Below are 12,265 nucleotides of genomic sequence, written 5' to 3'. Positions count from 1 at the left end.
GCAAGAGGTAAACCAGCGGAATCTCTACTCGATTGAAGTGCAAATGTTCCCCATGCTAAATGGCTTCCTGACAGGCAGGGCCAACATTTAATAAATAAAAGGAAGCATAAAGATTCCCAGTACACCCACCCGTGCTGACTCATGGACTTGTGCTGCATTCAAAACCAATGCATGCTAAAAGTCCCCATTTAAACACCATTCAGGGCCTTGAAACAATTTGACTAATGCATTTCCTCAATTTCTTTTCACACCCCCTGTAATTTATATTCCCGCAGCTTTCTTTTTTCTTTTTCTCTTTTTTCATGCTGCTCTGTTTGCTAGGCTGTCCACAGCCACCCTGCACCTCCCTCCCCAGAGGGGCTCAGAGGCAGCTGGGGGGACTGAGCAGCTCCATGGGGAATGATGTGGGCAACTCCCTGCTGCTGATGCTCAGGACACACAGCTCTGCTAGGATGTGGCCTGATACAAAGTCGTGGGGTTTTTTTCCCCCAGAAAAAACATGCAAGGAGCAGAGCTGGACCAGGATAAGGCAGCCCAAAGGCTGTCTAGGAGGCATCAGTGTCCACCACGCTTCAGTCTGCAAGGCAGAGCTGATCTGCTCATCTCTCCTGTGCCCACTGAATCCTATTTTACACAGTTTTGTATAAAATCAAGAGTCTGCGCTGTCCTGGCAGTTTGGGCTCTTGAACCCCATGGGACAACAGCCCCTTGCAGCCAGACACTGTCCAGTCCTAAGGCAGAACTTCTTTCACACCTTCATAAGCAATTTATACCAGAACTGTTCATAGCTCTGCTCCCTAAAACTGCCTCCCTCGGAGGATAACGGTGCACAGAGCACTCAGTGCTCCTCACACCACACTCACCCCTTGCACCCCCATGCATCTCACTGGAAATGCTGTACACCAGTCATTTGATGTATTTTTAGGGACATGGTGGACTTGGCATTGCTGGGTTAACAGCTGGACTTGATGATCCTAGAAGTACTTTCAACCAAAATGATTCTTTGATTCTATGACAGCAGGATCCTGAAAAAGCCCACAGAGCTGTCACACCTAGGACAAGGACATGTGGGACTCCTGCACACTTTGCACTTTCATGCCCAAGAAGCACTTGACATGAAATTAAAAAGCAGCACTTTTGCAGGTACTCCTTGCTGGATGTTTGGTGTGTGATCTGGCTGTGAAATATCCCCTGGAGATGCTGCACATCCTCCTCCCTCACCAGCACCTCCAACCTGGCTGCAGCAGAGCGATGCCGAGGGCTTGCCACGTGTCCTCCTTTCCTCGGGGTACTTCTAACTGAAGTGAACAAATTTGCCTGGTGTTATAGTTGAGGCAAATAATAACTGAAGCTTCAGCAGCATCTCCACTATAAATTCACAGCTCTGATCCATGCAGAGTTTATAATAACATTTTACTTAGCTGGCTGCCACAGGGCAGCCACTGCTGCTCTGGGAGATTGTCTTCAGACTCTGCGGTGTCTCATCTGAGTGGGAAGTTTCTCTCTGCCCTTGATCAAGGCTTCCTTTGAAGATTAGGGTCTTACACAGTTATGGAAATGGTTTGGAAAGGCAAGAACAGAAAAGGGAAATGTTATACTTTTGGTGATCACACCGGAGATTCCGATGGGTTTTGCTGAGGGCAGCTTCAAAACGGCCCCCAGGAGCATAATCTGAGCTCCTAAGGGAAATCTGGCTTGGAAGGATTTCTGGCCCTCCATTTCAGGCCCCTGCAATGCTGGTGAAGTGGTGGGATCCTGCACAGAGCCTCTCTCCCTGTGCTGCTGCTGTCACTGCTTTGCTTGCAGTAGAAGTTATCTGGGAGTGGCTTTGAAGAGCCACGTGAAAACCCAGCCAGGTAGGGTCTGTAAATAAATGGTTCATTACTTGACTTTAATTTTTTACCTGTGATTTCAACCCACATCAGTGGTTAAACCAGCAAGAGACTGCTCCAACACAGCAAAGAACAAGCTCTGACTGGCCACCCAGTCTGATGAGAGTACATCCTCCAAATCTTTAAGGATATTCACTTATTAACAGAGAACAAAATATTCCAAAGAAGTTGGAATCCTAAGAGTCTTTCCTTCTTCACCATGAAAATTTAATCACAAGCAATTTCACTCATTCTCCTTGCTGAAAAAACACCAAAAAGCCTCCCAGCCAGATAGGGGTAGGGAACCCTGGTGCTCAGGAGGAGCAGGTGAGGTGATGGAGTGAAGACATCCAGTGCAATTTCAAGCTCTGAGCTCAGCTTGATGAGATGGGATTTTCATGTGGTTCTCTGCTTTGTGATCACTGTGGGTTACACAGCAGTGGAAAATCAACACCAGCATCAATGGTGTCTTGACAAATCTGCCCTGCTTTTTGCCTGCAAGTTGTGAATAAGGGATGGTTCATTATGCACAAGTCCTTGTGCAGCAGTGTTGATCATGCAAATCTCCTGTTGTTCACTTTGATGTGCCTTTAAACTACAGTCCTGACACTTTGCAAGATTAAGAATAAGGGGTCCTCCCCTACTTGCAGTGAAAATGTTGGCATTTCAATTTCAGACTGGTTGCTGATGTCAGTGGAAGTTAAATTTTTGCACTTTTCTTCATTGAATGTTTTCTGTTTAAGCAGAAAATATAGATTTGGATATCTGTATGCTTACACACATACATGCAACATACACACATGTCTAAGCTTGAAGAGGTTTCACAGTAAGGCTGTCAACCATCATCAGACAGCAAGAAAAAGTGATAAATAAGAGGACCCTGCTGAAATACCATCTGGCAGGTAGGATGGTGTGTGCCTTGAAGTTTCAGCAGAGCAGCATCTGCAGACACACACACATAGCCCAGGGGTCAGGGAACAGGACAGGCTCACACGTTCCTGCCAGTGTGACCTCACTGGCATCTCACTGATGCCATTCCTCCTAAAACACAAACTGCACATTAGGAATGGCTGCTACTTGTTCAGCTAATAACAAGGAAACAGGGTTCAACACAGAGCTATTAAATCATGCTGCTCTTAGTATTTCTACCTGTGCTGTTGATTAAAACTTTTTGTAAGGGAAGGCCAGGCTAATCAGAAGGTGCTGCCTTTATCCCCCCAGCAGGTATTAATCCTTCCCATGTGCAGTGCAGTGTGTGTTGTGCAGCTCCTGCACATCTCAACAGCCTATGTGTGCTGTCTTTGCTGTTTTTTTGTAGTCAGAGGGAGCATCCACGGGCATCTTATCCGGGAAGAGCTTCAGTGAACCCTGAAGAGATCCAGGGATGTCCTGGCTGTGTGTAATGATGGCAGAAACACTCACTGGCCTCACAACTGAAAGAGAAGCAAATGCTCCAATGAAGACAGAGTCATGTTCTTTGGAAACATGGAGGCAAGGAAGGAAACACATTTTGGCACTTGCTGCAGGGATCTTGGGGCTTCCAGCTCTACCAGCACATGGAGGGAAGAAGGGATGGTGGATATTTCTGGTCAGATTTCTTAGGAGTCTTTAGACAAGATCTTCTGCTGATCCACCTGGGGGATGGCTTTGAGTGGAACTGTCCTGAATTGAGGATCTATCCCACACTGTGTGTTTATCACTTAATACCAGGAAAAGGAAAATCTCTCCAACAGTGTAAGGGAAAATTTCCTTTCCTTCTGTTACCAGAAAATTCACCCCTCCTGAGGTCTCCTACACAGCCTGCTTTCACAGAGGATCACTTGACTGACCCAGGCAGTGAAACAGTGCCCCTGATCCACAGCAAACAGGGGCTTTTCTGGCTCAAGAGGGGCAGGGCTGCCCAGCCCAGGCTCACTCCCTCTTGCAGAGCTCATTTCCTAGGAGAAGCAGGAGGTGGAGGTCAGGCTCTGGTGCTGGGAATCCCTTCAGCATGTGAGGCTTTCTGAAAGCTCATGGTGGGCTGGGCTGAGCTGGGAAACCCAGAACCAGCGCCATATGCTGGAGAGTATTCAGGACTCCTACACACAGAGAGATGGGAAACAACAGATCCAAGCACTCGCGCTTCCAGGCAGGGAAGGCACGAAACAGCTGGCGGCTCCTGGCCATCCCTGCAGCTGTCAGGGTGACAAACACAGTGTCTTTGGGCCCCCCTCACCTTGACCACGGTGACCATGCCCTCGTTGGTGACGGGGTCGGTGCGGATGGTGAAGTGGCCCGAGGGGTCCCCGCTGATGATGCGGTAGACGGCGTTCCAGTTGGGAGAGTGCGGCTGGTCCCGGTCCATCACCGTCAGGTTGGCCACCACGACCTCCACTCTGTTCTCAGGCACTTCTCCGGAGTACTGCAAAGGAAAGACAGGGAGCTCATGGAGGGAGCTTTCTGTGCACCCTCACACCTCCCTGCCCTCTCCCCTCCATCACCATGCCCACTGGGATGCCAGTCCCATGAAGGGCACCATGAGCGACACATCTCTTTCTCAATTCTGCTTTTCTGTTGGAACCCTGGTTACTGAGAATTTTAGATTTCTGTGCTGACAGGCACTGACCCCCAAGAGAACACTGCACTGCCTTTCCACTGTGTGAGTAAGGTGATCTGTGAAAGAGCTGAATGGCTCAGATATTCCTTACTTTACTTCTGTATAAATGCCCTGTGGGATTCCAGTAGGTTGGATTTGCAGAACAGCTTTCTGAAATCTGAAATCACATCTTGAGGAAGATCCACAGCTTGGTCCTCAGGTTTATTATGAGGAAGAGGCAAGACTTTTCCTATTTTTTTTTCCTTTGAGTATTTCCCCAAAGCCTAACTTCACCTCTCAGCCCAAAGGAGAACAAACCCACTATGGCACAGCCCCTGCACAAGATTCAGGAAATGCTCCAAGGAATCCAGCAAAAAACATTCTTGATATTCTTGCTTAACTACAGCAACCAGAGAGCTAATTGTCAACAGCAGGGGAAAATGGCACACTGAAATGTCTAAATATTTTAGGATGACTATCTCCGTTTGTCCCAATGTATTTTGCCTCATTCAGATTTCAGCAATGGCATTTTATTGCTTCTTCAGTGATTTTACTTCATTTTATTTCTTTCTTGCCCCTGATTTTGTCTCATTATTTGAAGTGTTTCTTGTGATTTTGCCACAGCCTTTCCTGGTGCTTAATTCTCTCATTTAGCACTGATTTCCACGGAGCATGTCCCGTTCAGGCACATCCTGACACATTAACTGCCTTCTTTCCTGCTTTCCAGTCCCTGATTTATCTCATGGCTGATCAGGGATCCTGGCCTGTGAATACTTCCAGTGTTTGGGGCTCAAAAGCTGCCAGTAAGACACATTCCCAAATTTTCAACTGTCCTCACGCCTCAGCACTGCCTATTAGCAGCACTTGCAAATCAACACTCTGATTGACATATGGCAAATTAAACACTGGGGAAACGCCGGGAGCGGCTGGCTCCGAGTCTGCAACGAAATTCTGGCCCCAAACTGCAGGAGCAGAGCACTTCTAAAATCTGGCCTTGGGTGTCCACAAATGCCAGGTTGTGTAAATGATAATAAATCATTCCTTTGTTAGCACAAGAGTCCGTTTCCCCTCCTAACCCATCCCCATCCTTTGGCATCTCTCCGTTACGGATGCTTGTATTTAGTATATCTTATTTCACCACTGACAGCAAAAACATTCAATCTGCCTTATGCTAATGTGAATTTAAATTTGCCCTTTAGTGGTATCCTGAATGGCATCTTGCCCTCTTTTCTGCTATGCACCTGTCCTAAACAAGTTTTCATTAGTGAATGCAGATGGCATCCCTTTCCAGCCATGCCGAGTGGTGGGGAAGAACAGTGGGAAGCTGCAAGAGAATTCTCATTCTGCTACATGCTACAGCTCTTCTTTTCTCTTTATTTCCCCTGATTTCACTTGTTCTTTACCCATTCTCTTGCCCAATTTGGAGTCTCTGCGGCACACAGCTTAAGCAAGGGAAATATATGGAAATTTATCAAAAGCCTCTTGAAAAATCCATTAGATTATGTCATATGTACACTCCACTATCAACCCTGTCTGAACTGAAGCAGATTAGTTAAACAGGATCATCTCTGCCTAAATCCACACTAGTTATTGCCCATTACATTAAATTAATGTTGTATGGCATGGCAGCAGTGACAAGCTGACGAGCCCCCAGTCTCTTTTAGGCTGCACTGCTGACAACAAGGTATCACACTGTAATTCCAAAGGAGTTAAACACTCTGTGAAATCATCTCAAATCTTCAACTCAGGACCACAGATTTCATCTGTCAATCCTAGGCTTATGCCCTGCAGACCCAAACAGAATTAAGTCATCAAGAACAAACCATCAGCTGCATTTAACCCATTTAAGGGGGCCAGTCCTATATGATCCTTGAACACCTTCAGCAGGTCACAGCCCAGTGTTGCCAGTTTGGGTTACATGGAAAAGCCCCACACAACAGATTTTACAGCAGCTCCTCTAGCAGCCATCACAACATCTGTTTTCAGCCCACAGTGATAGAGCTTACACATATTAAAACATGAGGTTATATTAAAATCATAAATACACAAGCACATGCCAATATAAAGCCTGGAGGAAGATCACAGCAGCCTATAAAGCTTTTCCCTGGGGTGAATACCACAGTGCTCAGCACATCCTGGGCAATCCAGGAGTTCATCCACTTGTTGTTGACCTCTGATAGGTACAGTTAGGAAATTATCAGTCCTGAGCAGAATTGAGAGTGGATACTGCTTACTGTGCTTATAAAGCAGAGTATGATTCTGAGGAGAACAGAGCACCTTCACTGGATTCAAAAGAGCCATCCAAAGCTATTCAGGGTAAAAAGCAAATCTTGGAGAGATGTGCCATGAAGAAAAGAGTAATTTTCATCAGCTACAGATCAGCAGCTATTGGGAATTCAAACTGGAGTCTGCCTTTCCTCCCGCTCACACTCCCCCACTATCATTATTATAGGTAAATGCTGTAATGTGTATTGTCCACAATTGTCTTTACCTTTAATAAAATTAAGTAATGACATTAAATTACACCTGCTAAAGGAAGGATGGCAGCTCAAAGCTACCCACACTTCTTTAATGTCATTCCCTCCCTACCCTGGAGTAATTCAGGATAATGAACATCTTTCACTATGCTGCTTTCCAGCATTCCCTCTGCTCTAAGTTCTCTTTCATAAGATTACAATTGATTTTCAAATAAAGAGAAGCATATCTATTCAAACAAGGTAAAACAATGGGCAACAGAGGAGCTGCTGGAGTAAACACAAGATTGATAAAGCAGTGCTTGACCTATACCTGTAGCATTTACTCATATTCCCCTGTATTTCATTTAGCTTCACTTTCAATTGTTGCATTTGAAGTCCTTGATTTCCAGAAAATTTTTAAAGATCACTCACAAGGATTTCTCTGGCTGATTGTTACACTCTTCCCTTCCCTTCTCAGATAAGGATTTGTTCTGAAATGGTCATGTTCTTAAATCCTTCAATTGGTGGGATATTTTTTCTTCCCCTCCTATAAAGGTCTGTGCTGGCAAAACTCCTTCTCCCACTCCCCTTGAGCTGGCCCCTCTGAAGTTATGCCTTGCTGAAAAGGAAATAATTCATTCTGATTTTTGGGTTGGAGTTAAAATTGGTTAATCCCAGAATTTGTCTTTCGTGTCATTTGGACCTGACAGCACACAAACACGCAGACAAATATCCTTGCAGAGGAGAAAGGGATTGATGTGGGGGACAAATGATGAATTCACACCATGACTTGACTTTGTGCAATAAATCTGGAGTCTGGGCACTGAAGCCATGCACAGCTGAGTAAAACCAATTAGCTACTGCAGCCACTCCTAGGGAGGTGTGGGATTGAGACAGATGAACACAAAGATAATTATTCAGGCTTCCTTCTAAAGGGAATTCCTTTTTTTCCAATGTTCTTACTTCTTTCCCTGGCTGGTTTTGTTAAAAAGCTGCAAAGGCAAAGACTTGTTCAGATGAATGTCTGCAGGAAAGATCTTTCTGTTGCCTCCAAGATTTGCTAATGACGACACAACATTTGTTCCAGGCAGCAGTGGTTTATGAAGGCTGTATTGCCTGGACAAATAGTGTTTCATCACCTACAGCTATGGATTAACAGCAGAAGAAGGGCATCTCAGCCCCCTTATTAGATTCTGAGCCCCTCCCCTGACAGATGTGACTGCTGCAAAGTGCTGAATCTCCTTTCTAAGTCCCTTAGGATGGGAGAAACTGAAATGAGAGGGAGGGCATGTGGTGGTGGGGAGTCCCATCCCTCCCCAGTTCCTGCTGCCATCCTGCCCCATTAGGAGTCAAGGTGCAGCCAAGGAAGCCCAGCACTCAGGGGGCTCCACTGGCTGAATAAAACCCACAGCTCCTCACACTCCAGGGCATCCACCCAACCCCATGCTGGCATCCCATGGCTTTGCCTTTTCTGCTAACAAAGATTCTTGAAAAGCAGGAAAAATTATTAAACAACTGTGGTCTGGTTGCAGCAGTCTGTGTAAAATGGGGTGGGGAGAGAAAGGAGAAAATCTCCTAATAAATCATTAATTGTGATGTGCCTGCCCAACTGCAGTGTGGAAACAAGCAAATGCCATCCTAATTGATTGCTTCTTATTCCATCTTTATAGGCCTGCATTTTTTATTGTGTGGGTTGAATGAGCCCAGAGGTGTAAAAAACTTCTAGATTGTACTCTGTGTATCTGCCAACTTGATATTTAGATCAATAATGCTCTTCCCCCCCCACCCCCACTCCTACTACTGGTAATTTAGCTTTTCTTCCTAGCAGACTAATTGCTGTTTTCTTAAGCCTTACTATCAATTCTGTGACCTTTAATTTCCAATATCATTTTCTGTGGGGATGGCTGTGCTGGGCTGTGAGTTCTCCCAGCTCTCAGCTGCTGTGACAGTCACACAGGGACTGCCAGGGTCTCCCTCCACTGTGAAAAGGAGACCAGGAGCTTGCTCAAATCCCCACAAAACCCCTGTAAAGTCAGCCTTATTTTGAAAGCCAGGCTTTGAGATGCTCATTTCTGTGTTTATTAAACTACCCACTCTGGTGAGGTCTCGAGTGATGACCACTGATGTCCTCACTCCTTTTTGAGGCTGCTCTGCATTCCACCAGCTAGCAGCCCCTCCACAAACCTCTGGGCTGTTGCTTTTCCAGGTTCATGGCCACAAAATCCCTTGCACTGCAGCGTCCCTGCTTCAGTTTCCTATCCACGTGGATCTGCTCCAGCATCCCTCCATGCATTCATACCCAGTGCTCCCTCTCAGAGGAACTGCCTGGGCTGCAGGCATCACCTCGTAGGGCTCAGGCAGGAGTCAGCCTTGCCCAGCCCACCCGAGGAAGTGCATGACAGTGAGCTCAGCAGCTTTGAAAAGATGCTTTGGAAGTTTTGCCTCTGTCCTCAGCAGTTTGTGCTGTTGAAGCAGCTCACCTGCCTGCACAGGAGCCCTCTCAGCTCTGAGCAGGGTGTGTGCAGACCAGGCACCACCTGCCACAGGGAGTTTGTGCAGGAAGCTGCAGTGATACTCACTGTGGTCTCCACGTGCTGGTTTCTTTTTCTTTGGAAGGGTTTGAAAAACAACAGCAAGCCTTAAAGTTTGGGACTTCTGAAGCTGATCTCAGGCTGGAGCACAGACAACCTCTCTTGTGTTCCTGCCACTGGCTTTACACTTTGTCTTTACTGGTGTCAGTTTTTCCAAATCTCAAGTAATGACTAATTCTGGATCAACATACAAATTTTACTCTTTGAATATGAAGACAAAGCTGGAGCAGAGGAGAATAAAGCAATACCCTCTCTTTCAGAAGCAGCAAAAGAAAACCCTCTTCCTTCAGACTCTGTGTGAGGAAGGAACATGCAGGTTTCACCTTGGTTCAAAGACTCTTTGAGTACTTGCCAGGAGTTCAGAGCACACAATAGTAAAAGGATATTAAAAAAAAAAAAAAAAAAGTAGTTTGCATATCTAACAAAAAGCACTAATTTTTTTCATTATCAGATGTTACACTCTTTTGATAGTGTGAAAAGATGCTGCAGAGATGATGACACAAGACACCATTCTGCTGCAAGATAACCGTTGCCAAATAAATATATCTTAAGAAATGAGGTTTGAAGTTTGCATAGAAATTTAGATATTTTATAAAAATGCATTACAACACAAAGGAGCTTTTTACAATGTTCATATGAAAGGTTTAAAAAGAGATTAAAATTATGTCCTTGGAAGGTATATAGCCTTGTCAAGAAAAAAAAAAATTCTACATTAACCCATGTAGGAAAGTTGTACTTTATCTCTATTTCAAAGGCTATAAAGAACCACTTTAATCAACCTACTTGACTTTGGGGACTTGCAGATCTCACTGAAACTCATGAAATCTGGCATAGTGTGGTTTCCAGAACACAAAAGCCTTTAATCTGTAAACCGACACTCTTGTACATTCAAATCCTGATACTATCTCCTTGTTAGGAACAAAAATTGTGAATTTATCCAAAATGGGATCTCATCTCTTCTAAATGATGTAGCCTTTGCAACAGTGACCTTTAACAATGGTTATACCCAACAATGAAAGATTTTATGTCAGGAACCAGTGGAAACAATATACATTAAAATTCTGATCTGATAGCACAGCCCTTTATTTTTCAGTTTTAGACAAGGATCCTTTGAACATTTCATTTGCTCTCTTGTCTAACATACCTTTGTTTCTTGCCCATGGAATGAACAGCAGGAAAAGGTGGCTGATACTTTTCTGCAGACTATTTGATTGTCAGGTGTAATTAGTAATGCTCTCTTTAAAATAGAGACATAGATTTTAAAACAGCTGGAACTGCCTACAAAGCCTCATTCTTAAAAAAACTCCCTTATATACATACATTTATATAACAGAACAGTTTTGAGCAGATACATCACAGCTCTACAGTGCTTGACAGCCCTATGCTTCCCTTCAGCTGCAGAACCAAAGGCTGAAGTGACTTGTCTGTCTCCTGAGGCAGCTGCAGGAGGGGCTGGAGCCATCCCCTGTGCTGGGGCAGAATGCTGAGAAAATCATTAATTCATGTGCTACTTGATAAATCCATCAGGTCAGCCTGGATGAGCCTGTCCATCTCCCCAGTGCATTGCCACAGAGCCCTGTGATCCTGGCTGAGCTGCTGGGCTGGAAAAGCCCCAGGAAGGCTGGCAGGGACCTGGGCTGAGCTGATCCCAGCCTGGCTCTTCCCAGGCTCTGAGCTCCCCTGGGAGCCCAAACAGGTTTGGATGGGCTGGGGTGAAACAAGGCAGAAGCAGCTTGTCCTGCTTCCCAGCTGGGAAGCTCCACCAGCTCAGATCAAACCACCATGGTTTAATGAGGCTCTCCCAGGCCAGGTCTGGGTTGATGAGGAAAATTGGGATATTTTGTATATAACCAAAAGCAGAAAGAGGCAGAAAATCTACAAGAAACCATCCAGATTTGAGGGAAATGCTTCAGGTGGAAAAATGTCAGACAAGAAACGTGATACCCTGAGCTGGAATTGCCAAAGCAGTGCCCCCTGCATCCCCCACCATGGCACAGGGGGGCTTTCCAATGCACTTTTACTCTCTGAAATCACCAGCCCCCTAAAAAGAGGATGCAATCAATTCATTTGTTGGCACGTCAGGCCTCGCCTTTCCTTCTCCTGCAAACTGCAAAGAAGCAAAAAACCACGCTGCTTTGAACAACACTCTGAAAACAGGATTTTCCTGATTTACATGTAAACTAGAGCAGCAAAAATTGAGTGAGAGAGCTCAGCTCCTAAATGAGCAAAATGTACTCCACAGGTCTGGCTCTGTATCTCTTGGTGAGATGTGTCTAGAAGGGGATGGTTCAATTCAGGCACCTGTAATAAAGTTTCATAAAGAAGGGCCTTAAGCTGATAAGTCTGGTTTAGGATTTTCTTATTAACTGCCCATTCCCCATAATGAGTTTTTAATTTAATTTTTTCATATTTTAAGGCATGTGAAAGCTGCTCATGTGCCTCTGGGATCTCAAGATGGGTATTTGGGAAAGGAAGAATTATGAGAGTACTGAAACTGATTTTTACATATGCTATAATCCCGGTATTGAGATTTTTAACAAGTTTCCTGTGCAGCACAGCTCAGCCCATCTGCACACTGACTCCTGCTCAAACTTCCTCTGCACTGCAATTGGAATCTCTGGTATTTCCAGATTAGTCCCAGAATTAGCACACAGGGGGGTTTGGGATGTTTTTAATCAGTAGGTTGGAACTCCATCATCAGGCACTGGAAGACCCTCTGGTCTGGCCAAAAAAAAGGGATCCTGACTGGATGGAGCAGTCCTGTAGGGGAAA

General features: G+C 45.2%; 1 protein-coding gene across 1 annotated transcript in view; it reads right to left on the bottom strand.

Moving 5' to 3' along the window:
• CDH4 (cadherin 4) overlaps positions 1-12,265 on the bottom strand; it is a gene marked incomplete at its 5' end in the record, with an annotated part of 414,254 nt that overhangs the window by 17,810 nt on the left and 384,179 nt on the right. The window contains one exon of the mRNA XM_084217634.1: positions 4,087-4,272. Coding sequence (XP_084073760.1) covers positions 4,087-4,272 — 186 coding nt within the window. The remainder of the gene's footprint in view (positions 1-4,086; positions 4,273-12,265) is intronic.

This window comes from Fringilla coelebs, assembly GCF_963513975.1.
Source record: "Fringilla coelebs genome assembly, chromosome: 18".
Lineage (NCBI taxonomy): Eukaryota > Metazoa > Chordata > Aves > Passeriformes > Fringillidae > Fringilla > Fringilla coelebs.
The sequence above is the reverse complement of the archived record's forward strand: the minus strand, read 5'-3'. Positions and strand labels throughout refer to the sequence as shown.